Source organism: Mytilus edulis, chromosome 12 (assembly GCF_963676685.1).
Source record: "Mytilus edulis chromosome 12, xbMytEdul2.2, whole genome shotgun sequence".
Classification (NCBI taxonomy): Eukaryota; Metazoa; Mollusca; class Bivalvia; order Mytilida; family Mytilidae; genus Mytilus; species Mytilus edulis.
The window spans coordinates 27,448,695-27,472,474 of NC_092355.1; the positions used below are offsets into that span (position 1 = coordinate 27,448,695).

The 23,780-nt window shown below is 32.7% G+C and overlaps 1 protein-coding gene across 1 annotated transcript in view; it reads left to right on the forward strand.

The window, feature by feature from the left end:
* The first annotated feature begins 1,152 nt into the window (after positions 1–1,152).
* Positions 1,153–23,780, forward strand: part of LOC139497549 (uncharacterized) — a 50,180-nt gene continuing 27,552 nt past the window's right edge. Inside the window, exons 1-6 of the mRNA XM_071285777.1 lie at positions 1,153–1,315; positions 3,682–3,903; positions 6,736–6,797; positions 11,346–11,403; positions 12,263–12,427; positions 18,437–18,748. Of these exons, the coding sequence (XP_071141878.1) occupies positions 1,153–1,315; positions 3,682–3,903; positions 6,736–6,797; positions 11,346–11,403; positions 12,263–12,427; positions 18,437–18,748 (982 nt within the window). The remainder of the gene's footprint in view (positions 1,316–3,681; positions 3,904–6,735; positions 6,798–11,345; positions 11,404–12,262; positions 12,428–18,436; positions 18,749–23,780) is intronic.

Sequence of the window (23,780 nt, forward strand, 5' to 3'; positions counted from 1 at the left end):
AAATACATTCAAGAACGTCCGGGATGGAGAAATACACAAATAAACAATACAATAGTACATGTCGACATGATATCCACATAATGAAAACAAACATGTAAGCTTAAGATAACCTAGGACAGCACATACAAGCAACACAACAGAACCAAGCATTGTCTGTCACACGACTGAATTGACGCCACAAAAGTGACGTCACAGGTAAATTAAAACAAAATAAAATTGAAATAGCATCATACCATAATTAACGAACATATTGAGCAGTGTACTTTAATCAACCAGATCAGTCTTATGCTAACATTTTACTGTAATTACCTGTATTCTTCACAAATTGAAAAGTTATGTGAAATAATTGCAGTTTTAATTACATGCAATTGAAAGTATTGAAACAAATTTTACCACGCAATTACAAATTATGTCTGAATGACTTTAGATACCATTGGAATACTCGAAGTATATCATTTACAATCAAAAACTTTTTTTAATGCAATTACTGACCTTTTATAATGGTTGCATCTTATATCTAAAATCAAAATAGATTTAACACTGAATATACATGACCATCCAAAATAAATCATAACCTTATTTTCATATATTAATTTGCTTTTGCCGGCTACGATCTGAGGAATAAATTCACATTTTTCATACAGATTAATTTATCAAAACAAAAATACAACAAGATTAAAGCATTCAATCAACTCTCTATATTTACATGATAAACCGCCAGGCTTTGTTTGTCCTTATGTAACGAAAGAAACTGTGAAGATAAATGTTTCTTATTTGTTTATAATGTAATGAAATTAACCTCTGCAGATACTTCAACAGTTTCTTGTTTTTCTGTTAAACATATCAAAAAGAGGTAGTACAGTCGTTTGATTTTCCATTAAACGTTGACAGTTATACAAAGCGAGACATATAATTGAAAACTCACTCGGCATAATGCAGTGCTATTGGAAATTGAATACAATGATTATAGTTTCTGTTTGTTTTTGTATAAAGATACAAATGCAACTGCATTATCATCAGACGCTGAATACATAGGTAGTGTAGATCAATTATCTATTCCGTTGATAAGCGACAAAGGAGCACCACTGGTTGCCATGCTAGATACCAAAACCATAAACCGGAAAAGTTTACATCAGAACACTTATGAGGAGTATGATCCGAAATTCTGTGCAAGAAGAATTGCAAGATGTTCTTAAGACATCATTGAAAGAAGACTCGACAAAAGACTTGATTAGAAATATAACACTGCAGGAAATTAATGAAATTCTGGAGGAGCAAGGACAAGAGAAACTGTTCCATTCTGTGCAGAATGAAGGTAAATACGATATTAGTATAATAAATCAAGATATTTGATACCAACATGACCAAAGTTGTGACTCAACGTAAATTGCCCTATGAAGCTCCTAAAGCTTATACCTTACATTAATGTTGAACTTTGTTAAGGTGAAAGTCCGGAGCATATAATATAATTGATAAATAATTTTGCCTTATGATTATTCCAAAAAATTCCAACCGAAACGTCCTATTTTATATATTAATTATACGTTTAACGAAGCTAAATTATATACCAAATAACAACAAATAAAAGTAAGAAAAAGTGTGACTTTGACTACTGAAATGTACACACAGGATCAACAAGTCATTTCTTCATATTCTACCTACCGAATATATCATACTACAATTCCACATTTATACGGTTGACGAGGGAAAGTCTAACCACAACGTTTTCCTGCTATCGAAAATAAATGATTATGCAAGCTTTTCTATTGACTGACAAAGAAATTATAAGGAAATTCGATGTTCGAATTTCACGATGCAAGGCTGACCGTAGAAGTAGCCAATGCGCTTGCAATTTTAAAAATAGTTTATTCTTATTAAGTCTATTCTAGAGAAGTTATTTTTGAACATTACATACCTGTTTTGATACATTTGAACAAACGATAAACCCTTGTTATAGTTTTTAGGACATTGAAATGTTTGTCACACATTTTTTGTAAAACTAGGCACACAGCTGTCAATTGAACAAAATCATTGGCGCTGAGGTAGCATACGGGATATTAAATCAAATTAAATAAACGACCATACTACGTTTAAGTTATATCAGTTTTAGTAGGTAAAGTTTGAAAAAGGTTTTTCCTCGTGCAATCATTTTAGCTCTAGAATAATTCTAATAACTCAGGAAAATTGAAAAAAATATTATTGAAAAAAAGCACAAGAAAAAACCATTATATGTGATATGGAGATGTGATATTATTTCCTTTGATAAAACCATCTTCAAAACAGAGCCCCCAAAAAACGCTGTTATTGTAAATCAATATACAGCCTTCAGCAATGAGTAAATTCACTCATAATCGAACTAGTGTTGGCAAAATTAATTGAGTTTTCAATACGCAACGCAAACGCATAGAATGTTGAAACATTATTGATATATGATATATTTTTTAGATAAAATAATCCGCTGTTATTTTTTTTTAACCTAATTAAATTATCACAGGAAAACAATACAAATAAAGCAAGATTCTTAATAAAGTATTCAGAATGGTAAAAAAGGTATACTGAAAGTACGCTGAAACTAGTATACTATACGTCATTCTCTGTTGCAGATAATAAGATATTTAATTTCATATATTTCAGGTGTGTACCAATAATTGAAATGAAAAAAGCACTAGAGACTATATAATGACCAATTTCACTAGAAGAGGTAAAGATTAAATACTGCTCACATTTGCCAACAACCAGAGCAAAGCTCTGTGTAATGTTATGTTGTCTGTTGTTTATCATTGAGTCTTTTTTTTATTTGCTTTTTACCAGAGTATTGCATTTTCTTATTTATTTAAATCTAAAGGTAACCTTGGTATTGTGGTACTTTTTGTATCGGTATATAAAATTCTTACTTTTCATCAAATAAGCCTTAACATTGCCACCAACTACAAACAGCAGGGACATCTTACAATCATAAAGTTGCATATATTAAACATTCTTATGATGGGGAGTTTGTTATCATAGCATTTACAGGTAGTTGTTTTTATATTTTTCTGCTTCACTTACTTTGGTTTCTCAAAGTCCCGTAAATATTGATTGTTTGCAACTTTGTACAACCTCCAAATATTTCATTTAAATATGTTAAGCTCTAATATTATGACCTATCTTTTAAGAAAAAAAGGACTGTACTACGATAAAATATCAGAACCCGATAGCGATCTCTGGTGTGCACACTATATATCCCGTAGACGAAAAGGCAGAACAAGTGTATTGTGATATGGATACAGATGGAGGGGGATGGACAGTTAGTATGCAATATCTGTATTAAAATTTCGTAATCATAATTTAACCTTCGCAGCAGGGCCATTTGCGTGTTTCGGGTAAAATAGTAAAATCACAAAAATAAAACGATGACAATTCAAAATGTAAAATCTTTAAATAATAGAGATTATAAAAATTTTATATTTTCAATAATCTGGTTTAATTCAATCGAATATTTGTGTGGGTGCGTGGGTGTTGCAGTCTATAGCTCATTGCCATATTCGGCATGGCCATAGATGGCGCTCGCAGCTTGAATCAGAATTTTGGAATTTCCGTATCAGCTTGAATTAGAATTTTGGAATTCCCGTATCGGGCACTTGTTAATTTGCTGTCGACTTGAAAGCAGGTGTTTCACAAATAAGTTAAACTATTCAAAAGAAAAAGAAAAGATGCCAAACAAGAGAAATGCCATAGGATCGCCATCAAGGGCCATGGGAAAGAAGAGAAGAACGGCTAACAGGACAGGCGGACAGAGAATGCAGAACGAGGAAATCCCACAACAGAAGGACGGAGCTGGACGGAGAAGAACTGCCAAGAAAACACAAGGGGTCGGACACGTAGTGGCAGAAGGACCGGTGGAAACTACTGATTTCTCATCAGGTAATGAGTCGGAGGAGGATGCACGAGCGTTCCCCTCTTTAAGGCACGACCCGTTACACCAAAACTTTGAAATTGCAAATAATTCCATTGATTTCACTACGTCACAAGAATCTAGCATTCATGACACAGTGGGGGAACACGTGTCTTTTAGAATTAAGAAAAAAAATTTGGGAGGGAAAGTTTATTGAGCTTCATTCTCTTTTGAGAACGCGAAAAGCAATGGAAGAGGTGGACGAGGGCGATTTGAAATTAAAAAGGGGAAAATTTGCATTGAAAAAAGATCGTCGAGTGTTTATTTGTCCATAAATGAATGGACTTCAGCATTCATGGTTTTTATGAGTGTTTACATTGAGAAATACAGCACACGGGCACAGGAATTGTTAAAATATATGCGCGATATAAGACTAGCGGCAACGAGGTCAGAAAACTGGGCCACCTATGACGAGCAATTTAGGCTAAAAATAGAAAAGAATCCAAATTTATCTTGGGGAAATATACACGGTGAATATTGGCTATTACACATCACATCTCCCATAGTACAAAACAGTGTGTCAGTGCAATCATAGGGTTATAGAACAAATACACAACATCCGCTAATCTGATGATTATAAATTCCTAACTGTCAGTATTAATTATAGGCCAATTCAACTATAAAAGTGATAACGTATAATGTTAACATAACAATCCTCCCTCTTTTAATTTAGAAGATCAAGATAAACAAGATTAATCTCTAGTGAATGAAAGTAATAAATTCAATTTGCACTCAATTGAACTAAATAGCTACAAGTTTTACTGTCTATATTTTTAATGTTCAATTATGAAATCCTAAACCTACAGTTATATCACTACACTAACTTAACCACAAATATTTACAGTCATCTGTTTCTAATAAGTCTCTCTGGTGCCTTTCTTACTATTTCTGTGCGGTGCATAACGATAGTATCATAATTAGCATTTTCAACTGTTTTATTTTTGGTTATTTTAGTTTGTTCGGATTCATTGTTATTTTCAGAGTTTTCGGTATCGCAATTGAATTACATGTTGGTATTGTTATGAATTCAGTGTCAATATTAGATAAGGTAATTTCAAGTATGTTTGGTATGTTTTTATTTTCCTGCGGTACGAATTCACGAATCTGATCAATATGTCTCTTCCATACTAAATCTCCAAATTGGACTTGATCAGTTACTGTTCCGAGTTTATGAACGATAGTTCCTTGTTTTCACTTGTTATTGTCTCTATAGCCTCTTTAAGATTTGGACCCCCTAATGGATGCAAAAAGAATATTTATTTTTTACCATCTCCTCATTTTTTTCTTATTTTCTGTGGAGCTAATGATTTGACAGATTTAGAATTGACAGGGAATGGTTTAATTGAAAATGTAAAAATGGTCTACCCTACGTTACCAGGCTTTATTTAAAAAGGTTATTATAATATGGTATTCAATGCTACAGTGCGATACTGGCATTTTTCACCCTTGAATGCGGGTGCAATAATAGAACAGAACAGAAAAAGAGAAATTTAGTGGCCAAAAACTTTGTTACAGAAAATGGGGGTAAAGCTATATTACATGAGAACATTAAGGCAAGTGAAGTGTCTTTATACAGAACAAATGGAACTAATTTGTCACAAACAGGAAATCAGGTTTTCTTGAATAATATACAAGGGTGTGGGGGTTGAATCTTTCCTACGCACAACATAATCAACTTTTCCTTAGATTCAATAATGAAAATTTTGTGGAGGTGAGAACCCATGTCAGATTTGGTAGCTGACTTGGGCTCTCATGTGGCGGTCCAGGGAGACTGGTAGTGATTGGTGGATTATTTCACTCGGCCCTTGCTCTGGGCCTGACAAGTTCTAAAATTTGCAGGTTTGGAAAATGTGGTTAGTGGTAACGGTGGGGTCTACAGATGGGTGACTCTGGGACCTCCTCCACCTCATCTTATAGAGGGGAGGCCTACACCTGCCAACAGGTGGGGCACTAATAACTGGAGCATTGGTAATACGAGTGTTTTCCCCGGTCACTCCCCATGGTAGGTGGTGGTGTAACCGTGTTTAACTACCAGGGGTTTTATGACACTATGTCAACATAAGTCAGCTGATAGCCAGTGTGTATAGGTAATCGGTAGTCACCCTGGCGCCTCAACAAAATATTATAGAATACTCTGTAGCCAAAGTAATGCCACAAAGTAAAAATGTATATTCTAGTCATGAAAATGTAAATACAAGTTGGTGTAATAAAATGTATTTTTTATTCAAAGGATTGTTTTTGTATAAGTTGTAAATGAAATACAGAGGATGGAACCTCTACACAAATGAGTATAATATACAGAAAGTCTGTACAGTATTTTAATTTTGGTATTTGTGAATTGCAATTAACAACACACAAAGAGAGACAACTCCAGTTTAATTTTTAACATAGTTTATAAAATACGTCAACAACTCTTGATCGTTGTTCTTCGTCTCATTGTTATTCGTTCAGTATTGATATAGGGTCTTCTTATATGAGTATTGCAATTAATAGAGATTATAAAAATTTTATATTTTCAATAATCTGGTTTAATTCAATCGAATATTTGTGTGGGTGCGTGGGTGTTGCAGTCTATAGCTCATTGCCATATTCGGCATTGCCATAGATAGCGCTCGCAGCTTGAATCAGAATTTTGGAATTTCCGTATCAGCTTGAATTAGAATTTTGGAATTCCCGTATCGGGCACTTGTTAATTTGCTGTCGACTTGAAAGCAGGTGTTTCACAAATAAGTTAAACTATTTAAAACCCGCCCACCCTCCCTATGAGAATAGTTGCTGCTGTTTTTGTTTTATATTTTCAGGCACTTGTTTGATGTATTTGATTGGAATATTTTGGTTACCAGTATCCAGGCTGACCTTCATAGTATTGGACCAATACAGGATAATTTCGAATAGACTTGCGTTTCTATGAATTGGACATTTCAGTTATTCAGCACTTTTTAACATATTATGGACTATTGTGATTTAAGCATCCAGAATTAATTTTAGTTTTTAGTAATTAACAATTTTAATAATTGGAAAGAAAACAAGACACTTTTTAGAAATTAATCATCTTTTACTATCCTTAGGCGCAGAGTCAATTTTGAATGGGGGGAGGTCCAGGGAGACTGGTAGTGATTGGGGGATTATTTCACTCGGCCCTTGCTCTGGGCCTGACAAGTTCTAAAATTTGCAGGTTTGGAAAATGTGGTTAGTGGTAACGGTGGGGTCTACAGATGGGTGACTCTGGGACCTCCTCCACCTCATCTTATAGAGGGGAGGCCTACACCTGCCAACAGGTGGGGCACTAATAACTGGAGCATTGGTAATACGAGTGTTTTCCCCGGTCACTCCCCATGGTAGGTGGTGGTGTAACCGTGTTTAACTACCAGGGGTTTTATGACACTATGTCAACATAGGTCAGATGATAGCCAGTGTGTATAGGTAATCGGTAGTCACCCTGGCGCCTCAACAAAATATTATAGAATACTCTGTAGCCAAAGTAATGCCACAAAGTAAAAATGTATATTCTAGTCATGAAAATGTAAATACAAGTTGGTGTAATAAAATGTATTTTTTATTCAAAGGATTGTTTTTGTATAAGTTGTAAATGAAATACAGAGGATGGAACCTCTACACAAATGAGTATAATATACAGAAAGTCTGTACAGTATTTTAATTTTGGTATTTGTGAATTGCAATTAACAACACACAAAGAGAGACAACTCCAGTTTAATTTTTAACATAGTTTATAAAATACGTCAACAACTCTTGATCGTTGTTCTTCGTCTCATTGTTATTCGTTCAGTATTGATATAGGGTCTTCTTATATGAGTATTGCAATTAAATGGCAAAAATAAAAAGCTCAAACACATCTAACGAATGAATAAAAAATGTCATATTCCTGATTTGGTATAGGCATTTTCTTAAGCGTTATCGTCATTGGTTCGTTCTTTTCAGAAGACTGTGTTGAGAACTCTTTTTAAACATAAAAGTGACTGAGAAATGTAAGAAATGAAACATGGTCTTTTTTAATTCATAAGTTGATTTTTTTATGTTATGTCTTGGTTGTTCTTATTAGCTTACCGTTTTGCATAAATACGCTGCCTTTCTACTTGCAATGGAAACCTCCAATACTTGACTCGTCGGGCAATGTCCAACTGTACATTCAAATATCTAACTCTATCCATTCGTTTTTGTTCAGTCCAGACCTACTCTTGATCTCGATTTGCTTACTCTGCGGTGCCTACTTTTTAAATCACATTCTCCTAGTATATTGACTGATTTATCAGTGACTTTGTGCCACAAATTTATACGAAAAAACAAACGTCTTGCGTACTTAATTAGTTTTCTGGTATCATCAAATTTTTAATGACTGCTGTTTTTTCACCATTCTTGCCACAGAACCAGTGACCCTTTTGAGAAGTAACTGTGTGTCATTTGAGATGAAGAGTTTATCAGTGATTTTAGACAGTAAAATTGAGAATGGAAATGGGGAATGTGTCAAAGAGACAACAACCCGACCATGTCTATATGGTTTGAAGACGAACAAACGTAAAAGTGTCCTTCCATTTTGATTGATGAATATATTAACGATTATATGCTTCACCTCTGAATCAGTTACTTAATAAATCATGCGTATAAAGAGCAAAAACAAACTAACAAAATTGAAAACACACATTAGATAAGATCTCCAATTTGAGTGACAAGGATGAATGTAGGGACATTTAGACTGAACTCAAAACAGGTGGTATATTAATTACGAGCAGCAAGTTTGTATTGAAACATAACACCTGTAGAATTCTTATAAATTATGTATAGTTCATGTACTTGCGAATTATGTTGCTTTCTATTTGATATACATAAATAAAATAAGTATCGTTTTTGGAAAACTTATTGGTCCTTAAAATACACATAACCCTAAGGTTATCAATTCTATTAATATCAACAGTTTAAGATTAAATAATCCATGAACGAATTATTGTGCACTCTCCGCTACCTCTTAATTTGCAAACATATCACAAATATATTAGCTTGAAATAATACCGTATAGCGGGCTATATTTGCGGGTGTAAATTTCGCGATTTTCATTGAAAACGGTATACGAAATATTTTGGCGATTATTACTTTTGCGGATTCAAAACTTTTAGAAGTACCTTTGCATGTACCGTTTTAAATTTACGGAATTTATACAACATGTTTCAAACATAATAATTACTCATCAAGCGTATGATCCAAAGTTAATACCGACACAGCAGACCAAAGCCAATTAACTAATAAAACCTCAATGCGTTGACCTTAATACACCTTTGATAAGAGAATTACAGGCGTGAACAATGATTAGAGATGTACAAATAAATATAAATTAACCTTGACCGCAGATAATTGATAGCTTTTAATGACCGTCTATAAGAACGATCACAGACAATATACCATAATTACGAAAGTAGTTATTGTTGATATAAAGCCTGTAAACGTCCAACAGGAAGTATTTCAATATACCCAGTCTGATTTGTTTGAGTACTGTAAAAAATATAAAACATAATAAAATAATTATTTTTTTATATACAAATATTTGGGCTTAAGGGCAACACGTTATGTTACAGAAACTTCCTTGGCGTCAGTGAATAAAAAGCGACGAATGTAAACTAACTGACGCCAACATTATACTTAACTATCCGATCAGTGTGTACGGCACACTGTGTGAATGCTTGAGGATATTTTTTCTCTAGTATCATGTAATTCACTCAGTTCTGTCATATTGTAAATCAAGATCAAAACAAATTACATGCTACCTGCAGTTGACACAAAACACACAGTATGTACATAAAATGATAGTATGTTCTCAGATAATTAAGGATAATTTGCCGCTAAAATACTGTGTTTGAGCTAGCCACATATCTTTGACAGAAATGCGTCACCATAGGGGTATTTGCATACACGTGTGTGTACGACTACCAGTCTACTTGTCTCAGAGTACTTTAGCAAGCCGTTCCCGAGCGGTATAGCCTTACTTGATTTTCCACGTGGTACCGCATAAGAGTAAATCTTTGTGGGCATAGACCGACGTGAAATAGAGCTGTTGAGCAATCAAGATGAGACTATTCCTCGTTAAGGCACGTAGGCACCCTAAATACTCAGAAATTGTTATAAATGTCTGGCCTGATCACTTAAAATAGTAACATAACGTGAACCATAAAGGTACAACATTTTCATAAAAAATCGGCGGTGTTGGGGCGGCTGGAGGGTTGATTTGAATTTTGCACTTCTATACTGCTACTAACTTATCAATGCAACTGACTGAATAAACCTGACAAAGATTGAAAAATTAACACGTGCACCAAGTCTTGAGACGGTTAAGAAAACATTGCCGTCTCTACCACAGACATCATAAATCTAGTAATAAAATGTGTATCGACCACCTAAATAAATAATGATTTTAACAGATGCCGAGTCGGACAGAACATGAAACATCAATTAAAATTTTCTAATGTATACAACATGTTTCAAACATAATAATTACACATCAAGCGTATGATCCAAAGTTAATACCGACACAGCAGACCAAAGCCAACTATTAACTCATAAAACCTCAATGCGTTGACCTTAATACACCTTTGATAAGAGAATTACAGGCGTGAACAATGATTAGAGATGTACAAATAAATATAAATTAACCTTGACCGCAGATAATTGATAGCTTTTAATGACCGTCTATAAGAACGATCACAGACAATATACCATAATTACGAAAGTAGTTATTGTTGATATAAAGCCTTAAACGTCCAGCAGGAAGTATTTCAAGATACCCAGTCTGATTTGTTTTAGTGCTGAAAAAAATATAAAACATAATAAAATAATTATTTTTATTATACAAATATTTGGGCTTAAGGGCAACACGTTATGTTACAGAAACTTCCTTGGCGTCAGTGAATAAAAAGCGACGAATGTAAACTAACTGACGCCAACATTATACTTAACTATCCGATCAGTGTGCGCGGCACACTGTGTGAATGCTTGAGGATATTTTTTCTCTAGTATCATGTAATTCACTCAGTTCTGTCATATTGTAAATCAAGAACAAAACAAATTACATGCTACCTGCAATGACACAAAACACACAGTATGTATATCAAATGATAGTGTGTTCTCAGATAATTAAGGATAATTTGCCGCTAAAATACTGAGCTAGCCATATATCGGACAGAACATGAAACATTAATATAAACATCAATTAAAAATTTCTAATTTATGTTGGCGATTTTGTTATATTAGCGAAAATATGCGAAAATTTGAACTCCGCGAAAATAACCTGCTATACGGTTCTACTGTAATAAAATTAGATTTATTCTTTTGATTGGGTAACTGATTTTGTTAAAAAAAATATTTCTAGATTTTCCAAAAAAGAATAGATGGATGCTTTCAATTTCAGAGACCATGGATAGATTATGAAAATGGATTTGGAACAGTTGATGAAGAATACTGGTTTGGTAGGTATAAGATGTTAAATTCGCCTGCGTTCTTAACTAAGGATGGAGAAAGGTGATATTAATTTTTTTTATTTAGAATTGAAAACTGAAGCTATAACTTAAAAGACTTTAAATTAATGATACAAACATATTGATAAGTTATGGAACTACTTTTTGATAATATGTTTAACAATATATCGTAGGAAAAAAACCCAGTTCAAATATTCAGACAAAATCTTTAAAACCAGGAATGAGTATACCCTGAAGGCCTAAGTATATCTACAAGTCGTTACAAAATTGTAGAGAAAAGTAAAATGATGTCAATGAATCTATTCGGTTAAAATCTCTCTCTGCACTATAAAATGTATAACACTAAATAATTGACGGGACTGAATTGGTGAACGTTTTTTCCCCCGTTAATTGATAATATTGAATAATTTAATTTAAATTTCTCGATACAACTGTTGCAATAGTTTAGTTACTACTTTTATAAGAAAAAAACTAAAATAAAATATACTGCAAAACTTTTTCACAGTAAAGTTCACGGACAAAATAGACGAAGAAATACAGTATACATAAAGAAAACTAGCATTGATAGATATGATGTGCTGCTTAAACCATAAAATGTATAAGATAATATTCTATTGTTTCTTATCTTGGTAATTCGAATAAATTTACATGCATGTTGAAATACTGAAAATTCAGTAATTATTGCGGTGTTTTTATTATTGCAAAAAATACGACAGGTTTATAATCGCAATAATCAAAACTCGCATTCTGAATTACAGTAAAAGTAATCACATGGAACCTTTTTGTCTGTCCCTTTCTTTTATTAATTAGATATATTTTGTTGGAAACATATATATATATATATTGAAAGGAAACAAAAACATTCACAGCCTGACATCCAATGATAAATATGAACTGAGAATAGACCTAACGGACCTGTCTAATACAAAGAAGTATGCTGTGTATAAAACCTTTGTTGTTGGAGATGCAGCGTCGAAGTATAAACTGACTGTTGGCAATAATAGTGGAAATGCAGGTAATAAAATGCTCTCAAATAGATATAGGAAGATGTGGTATGAGTTTCAATGGGACAACTCTCTATCAAAGTCACAATTTATACTTTATTTAGGTGTTGTGACTATTTCTGGTACCGGAAATATGGAAATTTAGATATTTTGTTACGATGATGTTAGTATATGAACATTAGCTAGCTGAAAACCCAGGTTTTATCTAGTATTTTCTACATAAGGAAATATTTGTCCAAAGTCAGAAATATTACATGTGTTTTCATTCGTTAGATGTGTTTAAGTTTTTGATTTTCCCATTTTACGAAGGACTTGAACTTCTCTTAACGATCAGTTTTTCTGTTATTTTACGTTTTTCAAGAATAATCTATTTCGATAAAGTTCCAAATCCTGACATGAACAAAAAGTTTACATATAAACAATGATTTAGTACAAATGAAAGACTCGTATATTTAGCCTAAATTCTGCAACTAATGACAGTAAAAAAACAATTAATTCGTTTATTTGTTTTGCAGGATAACAGAAACATCTCATCTGCTCCAGGTGAATACACGTTTCAATCTGTACCCTTTAAATACTTCTCTCAAGCAGGATAATAAGAAAAACATCAATACAGTATTCAAGTTTTTTGAATGGAGTTAAAAATAGACAAAGTATAAACATAATGGGATTAAACTTTAAGACCATGATACTACGTTTCAGTATTGCTTCACCTGTACGGCAATTAACTTTATATCATAATTGATTTGTAGTATGTTTATCCTTAATATAGGTGATAGTATGGCTATAGTATGGCTATATCAGAAATGATAAGTTATTCGTAGTATGTTTATTCTTAATATAGTTGATATAACGGCTATAGTATGGCTATATCACAATTGATAAGTAATTCGTAGTATGTTAATCCTTGATATAGATGATAGTATGGCTGTAGTATGACTATATCAGAAATGATCAGTAATTCATAGTATGTTTATCCTTGATAGAGATGATAGTATGGCTATAGTATTACTATATCAGAATTGATCAGTAATTCATAGTATGCATATTCTTAATATAGGTGATAGTACGTTTTATCGTTGATATAGGTGATAGTGGGGCTATAGTATAACTATACCAGAATTGATAAGTAATACATAGTATGTTTATCCTTGATAGAGATGATAGTATGGCTATAGTATTACTATATCAGAATTGATCAGTAATTCATAGTATACATATTCTTAATATAGGTGATAGTACGTTTTATCGTTGATATAGGTGATAGTTGGGCTATAGTATTACTATACCAGAATTGATAAGTAATACATAGTATGTTTATCCTTGAGATAGGTGATAGTATGGCTATCCATAACGGAATGAAGTTTTCTACGATAGACCTGGACAACGATCGAGATAGTGGTGCTGATTGTGCGAGACCGTATTGGGCATCGTGGCATAACCATTGTGGCGCCAGTTGTCTTAACAGTAGATTCCTCAGCAACCTGTGTTGGAATACTCTCAAGACATACTCAGCCAAAACGTCAGTTATGATGTTGCGAAAATTGAAATAATGGAACTACATATAAAACATAACAAACTGAAATTAAAATTAAAACAATTTTTTTTTATGTAGGCTTAAGCATGTATTTTGTAACTAAAAATTAATGAAAAATTGTATTCATTTTCGTGAATAACACTTAATTTGGGATACAACATGTATGAAATAAAATATAACATCAAAGTAATACAATGAGATAGAAGAACGTTAATGATACAGCAATATCCGGATAAATGAACCAAACAACATACGAGGTAAAACAATAGGAAGATATCAATACCATTTGGTAGGCTCAAAATTACTTTTAGTCTTTAAAAGTGAATTGAAAAGGATAAAAAAAACATTTCACAGAAACAAGTTATCTTTATACTAAATAATAAAAAACAAAACAAAACAAAACAAACAAAATCAACAACAACAATAAACCAATAAAACATTCATACGTGACATAAAACAACCACTGTCAAGGTTTGTGTCATGAGATCAGTAACATTGATGAAATTGATCTGCTGTGATGCTTACCAACCACCCTTAAAAGACAATAAATTGACTTTCAAATTCTATATGGATCACATATTAACAATAAATGCTGTGAAACAACAACACTTCACTGAATTAGTACGTAAAAGATGTAAAAAAAAAGGAACCACACAAGAAAAATTCGAAACAGAACTAATGATTTGAGACCGCACTAAACAGATATGCATGCCTCAACTTGCACTGGATTTTAAAAAAAATCTGTTCAATTGTGTGGGTCCACTTGTTTAAGTGAAATGCATGGATTAGTTATCTGATGTTAAGAATTGGAAATTCGAGACTATGGAGCTCTGGAAGTCAGTAACATTATTTTTCAATTAAAGTTTTAAGGCAAAATGGCAAATTATTTTGCTGACCAAATATTTACGTATCTATCAGATACTAGTTGCCACAATCAACATCAGATAGCGTGGAGACAATTTGTTTATTTATTTGTTATATCTTAATCCTGTCAAAGCGTTTCAAATACCCAATATTTATATTGATGTCTTTGATTTATTTTTACTAGCAATCGTAGTTGATTGACTAAGAATGCCCCTGGTTCATCAACTTTCACGTCTGTACTTTGGTAGAATTTCCTTGCATAAAAAATAATCAGAACTTCAGACATATTTAAGTAAAAAAAAAAACCACACAAAATTCCTCTACTATAAGTAATAAGCTTTTAAAAAGAGTATTTTATATTTCATAGATATGAATTGATTGTTAACCTTGACGTTAAGTTATTTTTTATCAGTCGTAAGGAATTCAGTAAATTTTCGGTAATGCACTGTATGAAAAACTTTTCAAACGTTTTTTTTAATCTTAAACAAATCGTAATATCTATGTTTTAGTACGTATGATTCAAGCAGTTGAAATACGATTCAATGATAGATATATAAGATAGTAAACAAAGAATATATTGTTTGCAGTATCTGGAAATATCAAATGTGTAAGATAAAACTCAATGAACGTCAGGGAGAAGTGATTGATACGTAAGAAAATCATTAAACCATTTAGGAAACATTTCTATATTTTTTTTTATCTATTTTACACAGTTTGGTAAATATTCAGTGCTTCGGTACTGACATAATTTGTCACTTATTTTTCCAAACGTTTTTCTACTATTAGTTGAGAAAGGATTAAGAAACTAAATATCCCGTGGGGAAATTTGAGATGATTTTAGTTACTATTTCTAGGTTTCATTTGGCCTAACTGCGCCTTATGATGTAAAGTGTTGTTACATACCTGATTTTTGAATATATGAGTTTGAGTATCGTCATGACGATATTTATATTGAAGTTTTAAAAATCTATTGAGAATGGTTATATCTCGTGAATGTTTTGTTGATGTGTTTTCATTTTGTTCGTCTTCAATACATTATTCGATGTTTTGTCTTATGGTCATATACATGAATTGGGTGTTAAATGTCAATGAACAGATGCACTTTCTTGATTTTGAATAAAGTTGAATCTCAACTTAATCTGCGATTAGTGTAGGATTTTGTGTCAAATCTTTTTGAGTTTGCCAATCTCACTAGATTAGTGTGTACTGAGGGACTGGATTTATCAGGTTATTTTCAACAATTACAGAAAATGATGACCACATCAATTTCAATTGAAACACATTTCACCGTCAGATTCAGAGATCGTGTTTAGTTTCATCATTCGAATATGATTGCAGACGATGTATTTTTGAATACACCTTATCGCTATTTATTCCATTCCGGATAAGTTCTAAAACAACACAACTTTGTCATCCAGTTGAAGCAATCTGGGACCCTGTTTAAACAATGCACCATGCATGATACTTTTTAATGAGACCTGTTTGAACTATCGTAAATACTTCAAACAAAATGTTTTTTACTTCAATCTTAATTTCGAAAAAGTGGATCATAATCTAACAAAGTTTACTAACAATCCCTTTGTAAAGTTTTCCCTTCACCAGCTCACTACTAGTGACCTCTATATTTCGGAAGTCTGACCCTAAAATGAAGTTGTATAAGTGACTGTTTCCCCGGATTGGACTAAATAGCGATAAGGTGTATTAAGAAATGACACTCTCCCTTTTTCTACAAATCGTATTTGTATAGCAATTTTTGTTTTGTGTATGAGATCATAAGGCAAATTGGTTCCTCAGTCGGATCGTTTAGCATTGTACAAAAAGTGTGCTACATGTCAACAATAGCAGTTTTTTCTTAAGAGTTATCAGTAGTCATATAAGGTTAAAGTGATGGAAAATAGATCTGATGATGTTTGGGAGACGTTGAATGTACAACTTGCATACCATCAAATAAAACAAAAGCTGATTTGTGCAGATGCTATTTCTACAGTTTACCGCTATTTATAGGAAATAATGTGATATTGATTCATTCTCAGAAATACTCAAATAAAAAAAAGAAACATATTTGTCTAGTCCTATATGGTTGTTATAACGTTAGCATTGCTCCTATTCGTGATTCCACTTATCACGCTAAATAACTGGCGTTATGAGACCCCACAAACCTATTAACCCCTGCCGCATGTTCATAAAATAGCTTTATCCAGCGACACCGTGAATCGTTGTCTGTAGTAATGTCTGAAAATATTTGGCATCTTTTGAAGATAGGTCCGTATAAAAAGTAAATGTTGATTTAAACATTTGAGAAACTATACAATATTCGAAACCTCTTTGAGTTTTTATGCCATTATTATTCTGTCGTTTTGACGAATACGCCACATGTGAGATTATGTTCATTATTTACCATACGTTTTCAACTTTTGTAATACAAATGAGTAAAAAAATCAGATTATTCTAATCATTCTACTATAAAGTGTATTCATGTTATTTTAGCTGCAAAAGTATGACTTCTTCAAACGACACGTCTCCCAGAAAAAACAATTACGCGCAAAACTATTAGTAAAACTAGAAGGCAACTTTTTGCTCTTATTTGTACAAATAAGTTAAGAAAGATTAACTAGTTATATACACTTCCTTGACAACAGAACAAGTATTTAAAAGACAAAATTTGTCCCTAATCGCTCATAATATAGTATCAAAGGTTATTGACTAAACTGTACCTTGTGCGGTTAGTTAACTGCCTACAAGGAAGGGTAATGAACAAATGGAATGACATCTGTGGTATCCGAACAGTGTCTAACCCATCATGTAAAAATATATGTATTGTGCAAGTTATTCAAATCCTGCATATACAAATAAACTCATCATAGATACCAGGATTGAAATTCAGTATTTGCGCCAGACGCGCTTTTCGTTTAGAAAAAACTCACCATTAACGCTCGAATCTGAAACAAATTAATAAGACAAAATAAAATACGAAGTTTTGCTAAATACAGCTAAGGTAATCTATTCATGAGGAATCTTAACCATCCGATGAAAAGTACATTTACACATTATGTTATCTACTAGTATACGATTAAAATAAGGTTATACTATCATGGTTTTGAGATAAGGCCTTCTTTCACAGCGATTAATTTTTCAAGACGAAAATACTACAAAGTTTTATAAAAGCTAATCAAGTTTGTTCTCTACAAGATAAATTGCTATAGTTTGTTAATCTGTATGTAGAGAGATAAACAGTTTAGAGAGGTTTTTGTATCATTTATCATTTTAAGATATATTCATTATAGTGTTTTCGTCTGTTTCTGGTTTGATAACACTACAAATATGTCCAACATATTCATTAGAAATAGACTTTAACTGTTTCTGATTTTAAAATTATAGATATATATACAGTGCGGTGAGCAACTGTTTCTGAATTTTATTTTTGTAAGATTGATACAGTTAAGAGAGTTCGGTTGTTTCTTATTTTATATAACTGTTGACTGAAACTTAAAGAGTAGGATATAGAAAAAAAATATACCTCGAAAATCACTTGGGATAATGATGTGCTATAGGACATTAAATGTAATGGTTATAGTAGTTTCTTGCTGTTTGGTCTGGACTGGTGATATATATGTAACAGCATCAGGAGCAGACACCAAAGATTTGGGGAATGAAAATCCATTATCTATACCTCTGATAAGCGACAAGGGAGCACCACTGGTTGCCATGCTAGATACCAATACCATCAACAGGAAAATTAAAGTTTACATCAGAACACTTATGAGAGAAACGATTCAAAATGCTGTGCAAGAACAAATACAGGATATTTTTAAAACATCATTTGACGAAAACTCGACCGTAGACTTTATTAAAAATATGACATTGCAGGGCATAACTGATATTTTGAAAGAGCAAGGACAAGTAAAACTGGTAGATTCTATTAGGAATGAAGGTAACTATGATATTATTATATTTGTCTTTATCAGAAACTTAATGGCAACTAACGGAAACCTTACTGTTGTCAAGTTATTTAAGATGTTATTTTGAAACAATATTAGTTCACGCATAGGGACTTAGCCCCGGAAATACAGAAATATAACCAGTTATTTATAAGATCCGGGTTATATTCTTCTCGTATTATTTATGATTGCTTCATACTATACCACTTACGAAATGAATAGTATAAGTGTCTTTACATATGATGAAGACAATATCTTTCGATCTATAAAATTGAAGTCTGGAGCTGACTTGTCAATTATAGCTGCTAATCCGTTGTTCTTTAATGTAGATCAGTGTCAGATTAGTTTCCACTGTTAGCTATTCTCTCATCGAACTGATACTTCTTTTAAACTGAGTTCTATTGTGCATATTGCTGTGTGCTTATTTATTCAAACTTAGCTAGATGTAATTGGTAAGTATAATAACTCACAAAACATGATTAACCTCGGCACTTTTTTCGCCTTGCTCAAGCCTTGAGACTCTTCTGTTTATATCTCCTGTATGTTTTCAAAATGTTGGTCCATTCATATGTTTTGGTATGTAGAGTGGCTTCTATTTGGCCGAACGTGTACTAGTATATTTTATTGATTAAGTGTAACAATATGTATTTTAAGCTCGACTCCGTGTGTCGGAAGTTCCCGCTGTGTTGAAGACCCACTAATGGCAAGGAGGATACCTCCTAGTTAGAATATGTAACTCAATTTCTGTCGGATAAATGAAATGCAAGGAATCACTGTAATGTAAGTCATTTAGATGATAAAACATCTACACTATATCAAAAAGTCTAATTATAAAACCGAGCATGTCGTTTCTTCTTCTAGAAAATGAGAATATTTTGTTATAATTTCTTCAACCAACTACACGGACTGATATTTCGTCAATAAACAACAAACAGAAACTCATCATTTTCTTTTGTAGAAATAATAAAGGGGCGAAAATCATCTGACGAGGATTCGAGGGTGGACAACATTATGTATGAATTACAAGGTCAGTTGCTAATTATGTTTTAAAAAAATACTAATTCAAACTTATTTACAGGTTTTGCATGTAGTTTACTCTTTTTCTTCTGCATTTGAACGACTATCTCACGGGGAGTTAATTAACAATAATGCAATGCATGAACAAATTATAATAATAAGAATTTTGTGCTAGAACCACCGAACAGGTGACCTGTCATTGCTATTATGACTGTTCAAACATAAATATTCATTAAAATAGATAGATAGGCACACGCAATCGTATGATGACGACATTTTATTTCAAAGTTTGTTTGAATTCATGTCAAAGATTTCAAAGAAAATGTAAATCAGAGTTAGCCAAAACAGTCATTCTAATATGACGTCCTTATTACGCTTTGTAAACAAAGCCGTGTTTTAATGAGCACAAAATATGTTTGACACATGCGCACAAATGTACTGTTTATATTAAAGTTATCTCTATCATTATATAAAATATATACATTCAAGTACCTTACATAAACTGTTTTAATATATGTTATATCGACAACATATATTTACCCTGCTCGTATTTTTTTTAACTTAACAAATATGAAATGTAATGTACAGACTCCCCGGGGAGGAAACGGGAACAGCTAAACATATTTACGGTATTATCGTACGCTTCGACCTATACAAATACTGTATTTGTCTTATTAGAATCGCAATCATTCCTTTATGTCATGCTCTATGTTCATTTTAACATAGGTAGGCATTATATTTGACAACATTTTACACCTCGCTAACGCTCAGTGTAAAATATCGATAAATATAATGCCTACCCATGTTAAAATGGGCATAGAGCATGACATGAAGGAACTATTTCTTAAATAAAATGGCTTGTCCTAGCGACGAGGAGTATTTTTGTGATTTTACTTTTTAACGCACAACCCATCTACGGATGTTACAGGGCTTTGACTTGTAGTTGATAAATATAATAGTTGTGATAATTATGTAATACCTTGTACTGATAGAAAGCACCAATATTCATTTGAAGAACGCTCAGTGTAAAATATCGACAAATATAATGTCTACCCATGTTAAAATGAGCATAGTGTATGACATGAAGGAATTATTTTTTTAAATAAAATGGCTTGTCCTGCGACGAAAGAGTATTTTTGTGATTTTACTTTTTAACGCACAACCCATCTAGATGACGTTCAAATGAAACACAGCATGCATACCTCATTTTGACATATCACTTAATCATGAGCATGGCTCTATGGTGTTAAGCTTTTATCTGTGTCTTTGAATTAAATCGATGTTCATGATGTTCATGTTTCAAAATTTGCCAGAACAAGTTACATTAGTTGTTATTGGCTTTGAAGTAGTTTGCATAACTGAGAGTACTGTCAGACATGTACGTTGTGTCCACTTTCTTTTTTCTTGTTGTTTTGTAATGATCTGATGAGTAAAGAAATTAACAAATACATTTTTCGAGTTTGTTCTTATGTTTAACTGTTACAACACTGATAGAGTGAGGGCTTGTGTTGTGTCTTGAGCATGAATATGCCGTTTTTTTTTCTTACGGTTGTATCGTTTTACACTTGGTATTTCGTTTTTGTAACATGCTATATATGTTTGCAAACTGTATATCGCTAAATTGCAATACTTGATCCGACAATGAGACCATATGACAGAAAGCACCCATACATGTTACAATAGTTTACCATCATGTGAAGTAAACCCGTATTATATTGATCATTTGTACGGATGTTACAGGGCTTTGACTTGTAGTTGATAAATATGATAGTTATCATAATTATGCAACACCTCGTACTGATAGAAAGCACTAATATTCATTTGAAGTTTATGTCATTAGATTTGAACGGACATATTTTGCGAGAATTATAAGACTCCGACATTTTGTTTGAGAACTGTCACAATTGCCTGTTTTGTGTACTGCATTATCAAGATTAGTTTTAATGATTGTGAATTTGAAGAAAAAAAACCTAACGGAAACATTTAACTAGAGGCTCTTAAGAGCCTGTGTCGCTTACCTTGGTCTATGTGAATATTAAACAAAGGGCACAGATGGATAAATGACAAAATTGTGTATTGGTGATGGTGATGTGTTTGTAGATCTGACTTAACTGAACATTCTTGCTACGTACAATTTTCTCTATCTGTAATAAACTTGGCCTTTAAGTAACAGAGGAAAGTATTTTGTAAAAACTTACAAAAATTTACCAAATTCATGAAAAATGTAAAAAATTGACTATGAAGGGCAAAACTCCTTAAGGGGTCAACTGACCATTTTGGTCACGTCGACTTATTTGTAGATCTTATTTTGCTGAACATTATTGATGTTTACAGTTTATCTTTATCTATAATAGTAATCAAAATAATAACCAAAAACAGCAACATTTCCTTAAAATTACCTATTGGGGAGCAGCAACCCAACAACCAGTTGTCCAATTCATCTGAAAATTTCAGGGTAGATAGATTTTGACTAGATAAATATAGATTCTACCACTGCAACGAGTGTAATACGATATTTATCCACTCGAGACAGTTAAATTTAGAAATTTAAAACGCGAGGCTTGCCCGAGCGTTTAAAATATTAAAAATTTTACTGTCGAGAGTGGATAAATATCGTATTACACGAGATTTGGTGGTGGAATCTGTTTCTCTAATGATTTTCTAACATTATGCAGACAAACTTATTCCTACTTTTTGAATGATCTGCAAAAAAGATGTGTTCTTTCTATGTGACGTCATCAGGCATGGTCGCCTTTTTTCATGCCGTCACAATAGGAATTTCAGAGAAAAGCAAGAAAATTCGACGTCATAATCGGATTTTAACCAATGAAGTACTGATAACAAACGAACCACACGTTGATTAAATTTTTTTTTATACAATGGGTGCAGAAAGGGATAAATTGACGAAGAATTAGAGAAACAATTTAACCATTAAAAGATTTGCTCTAACTGCTTTGATTTCAGAGTTATAAGCCAAAATCTACATTTTACCCCTATGTTCTATTTTTAGCCATGGTGGCCATCTTGGTTGGTTTGGCAGGTCACGGCACACAATTTTTAAACTAGATACCCCAATGATGATTGTGACCAAGTGTGGTTAAATATGGCCCAGTTGTTTCAGAGGAGAAGATTTTTGTAAAAGATTACATTATTTACGAAAAATTGGTAAAAAATTACTATAAAGGGCAATAACTCCTTAAGCAGTCTACTGACCATTTTGGTCATGATAACTTATTTTTAGATCCTACATTGCTGAACATTATTGCTGTGTACAGTTTATCTCTATCTATAATAATATTCAAGATAATAACCGAAAACGGCAAAATTTCCTTAAAATTACCAATTCATGGCAGCAACCCAACAACCGGTTGTCCGATTCATCTGAAAATTACAAGATAGCTTAATCTTGACTTGATAAAAATTTTTACTCAATGTCAAATTTGATCTAAATGCTTTGGTTTGAGAGTTATAAGCCAAAATATACAATTTACACTTATGTTCTATTTTTAGACATAGCGGTCATCTTGGCTGGTTTGGCGAGTCACCGGACACATTTTAAAACTAGATACTGATGATTGTTGCCAAGTATGTTTAAATTTGGCCCTGTAGTTTCAGAGGAGAAGATTTTTGTAAAGGTTAACGACGACGGACGACGACGACGGACGACGGACTCCAAGTGATGAGAAAAGCTCACTTGGCCCTTTTGGCCTGGTGAGCTAAAAATAAGTACTTTCTGTCAGAACATAAACAACTGGGTGGATGTTAGCAACTATTGGCACCCGTACAGCCTTCAATAATGACAAATACATACCGTATAATCGGTCATGAGGCACCGATATTTAAATTGTGAAACAATTAAAAATAAAACCAATGACTAACTATAACAAAATAATTAACTAATAACAAATATAAAAGACATAAACCAACGACAATCACGGAACCACAGTTTCCCGACATTAGACACTCGTATTAGGAATGTTACAAGGTTAAACACATTTGTTAATGCTC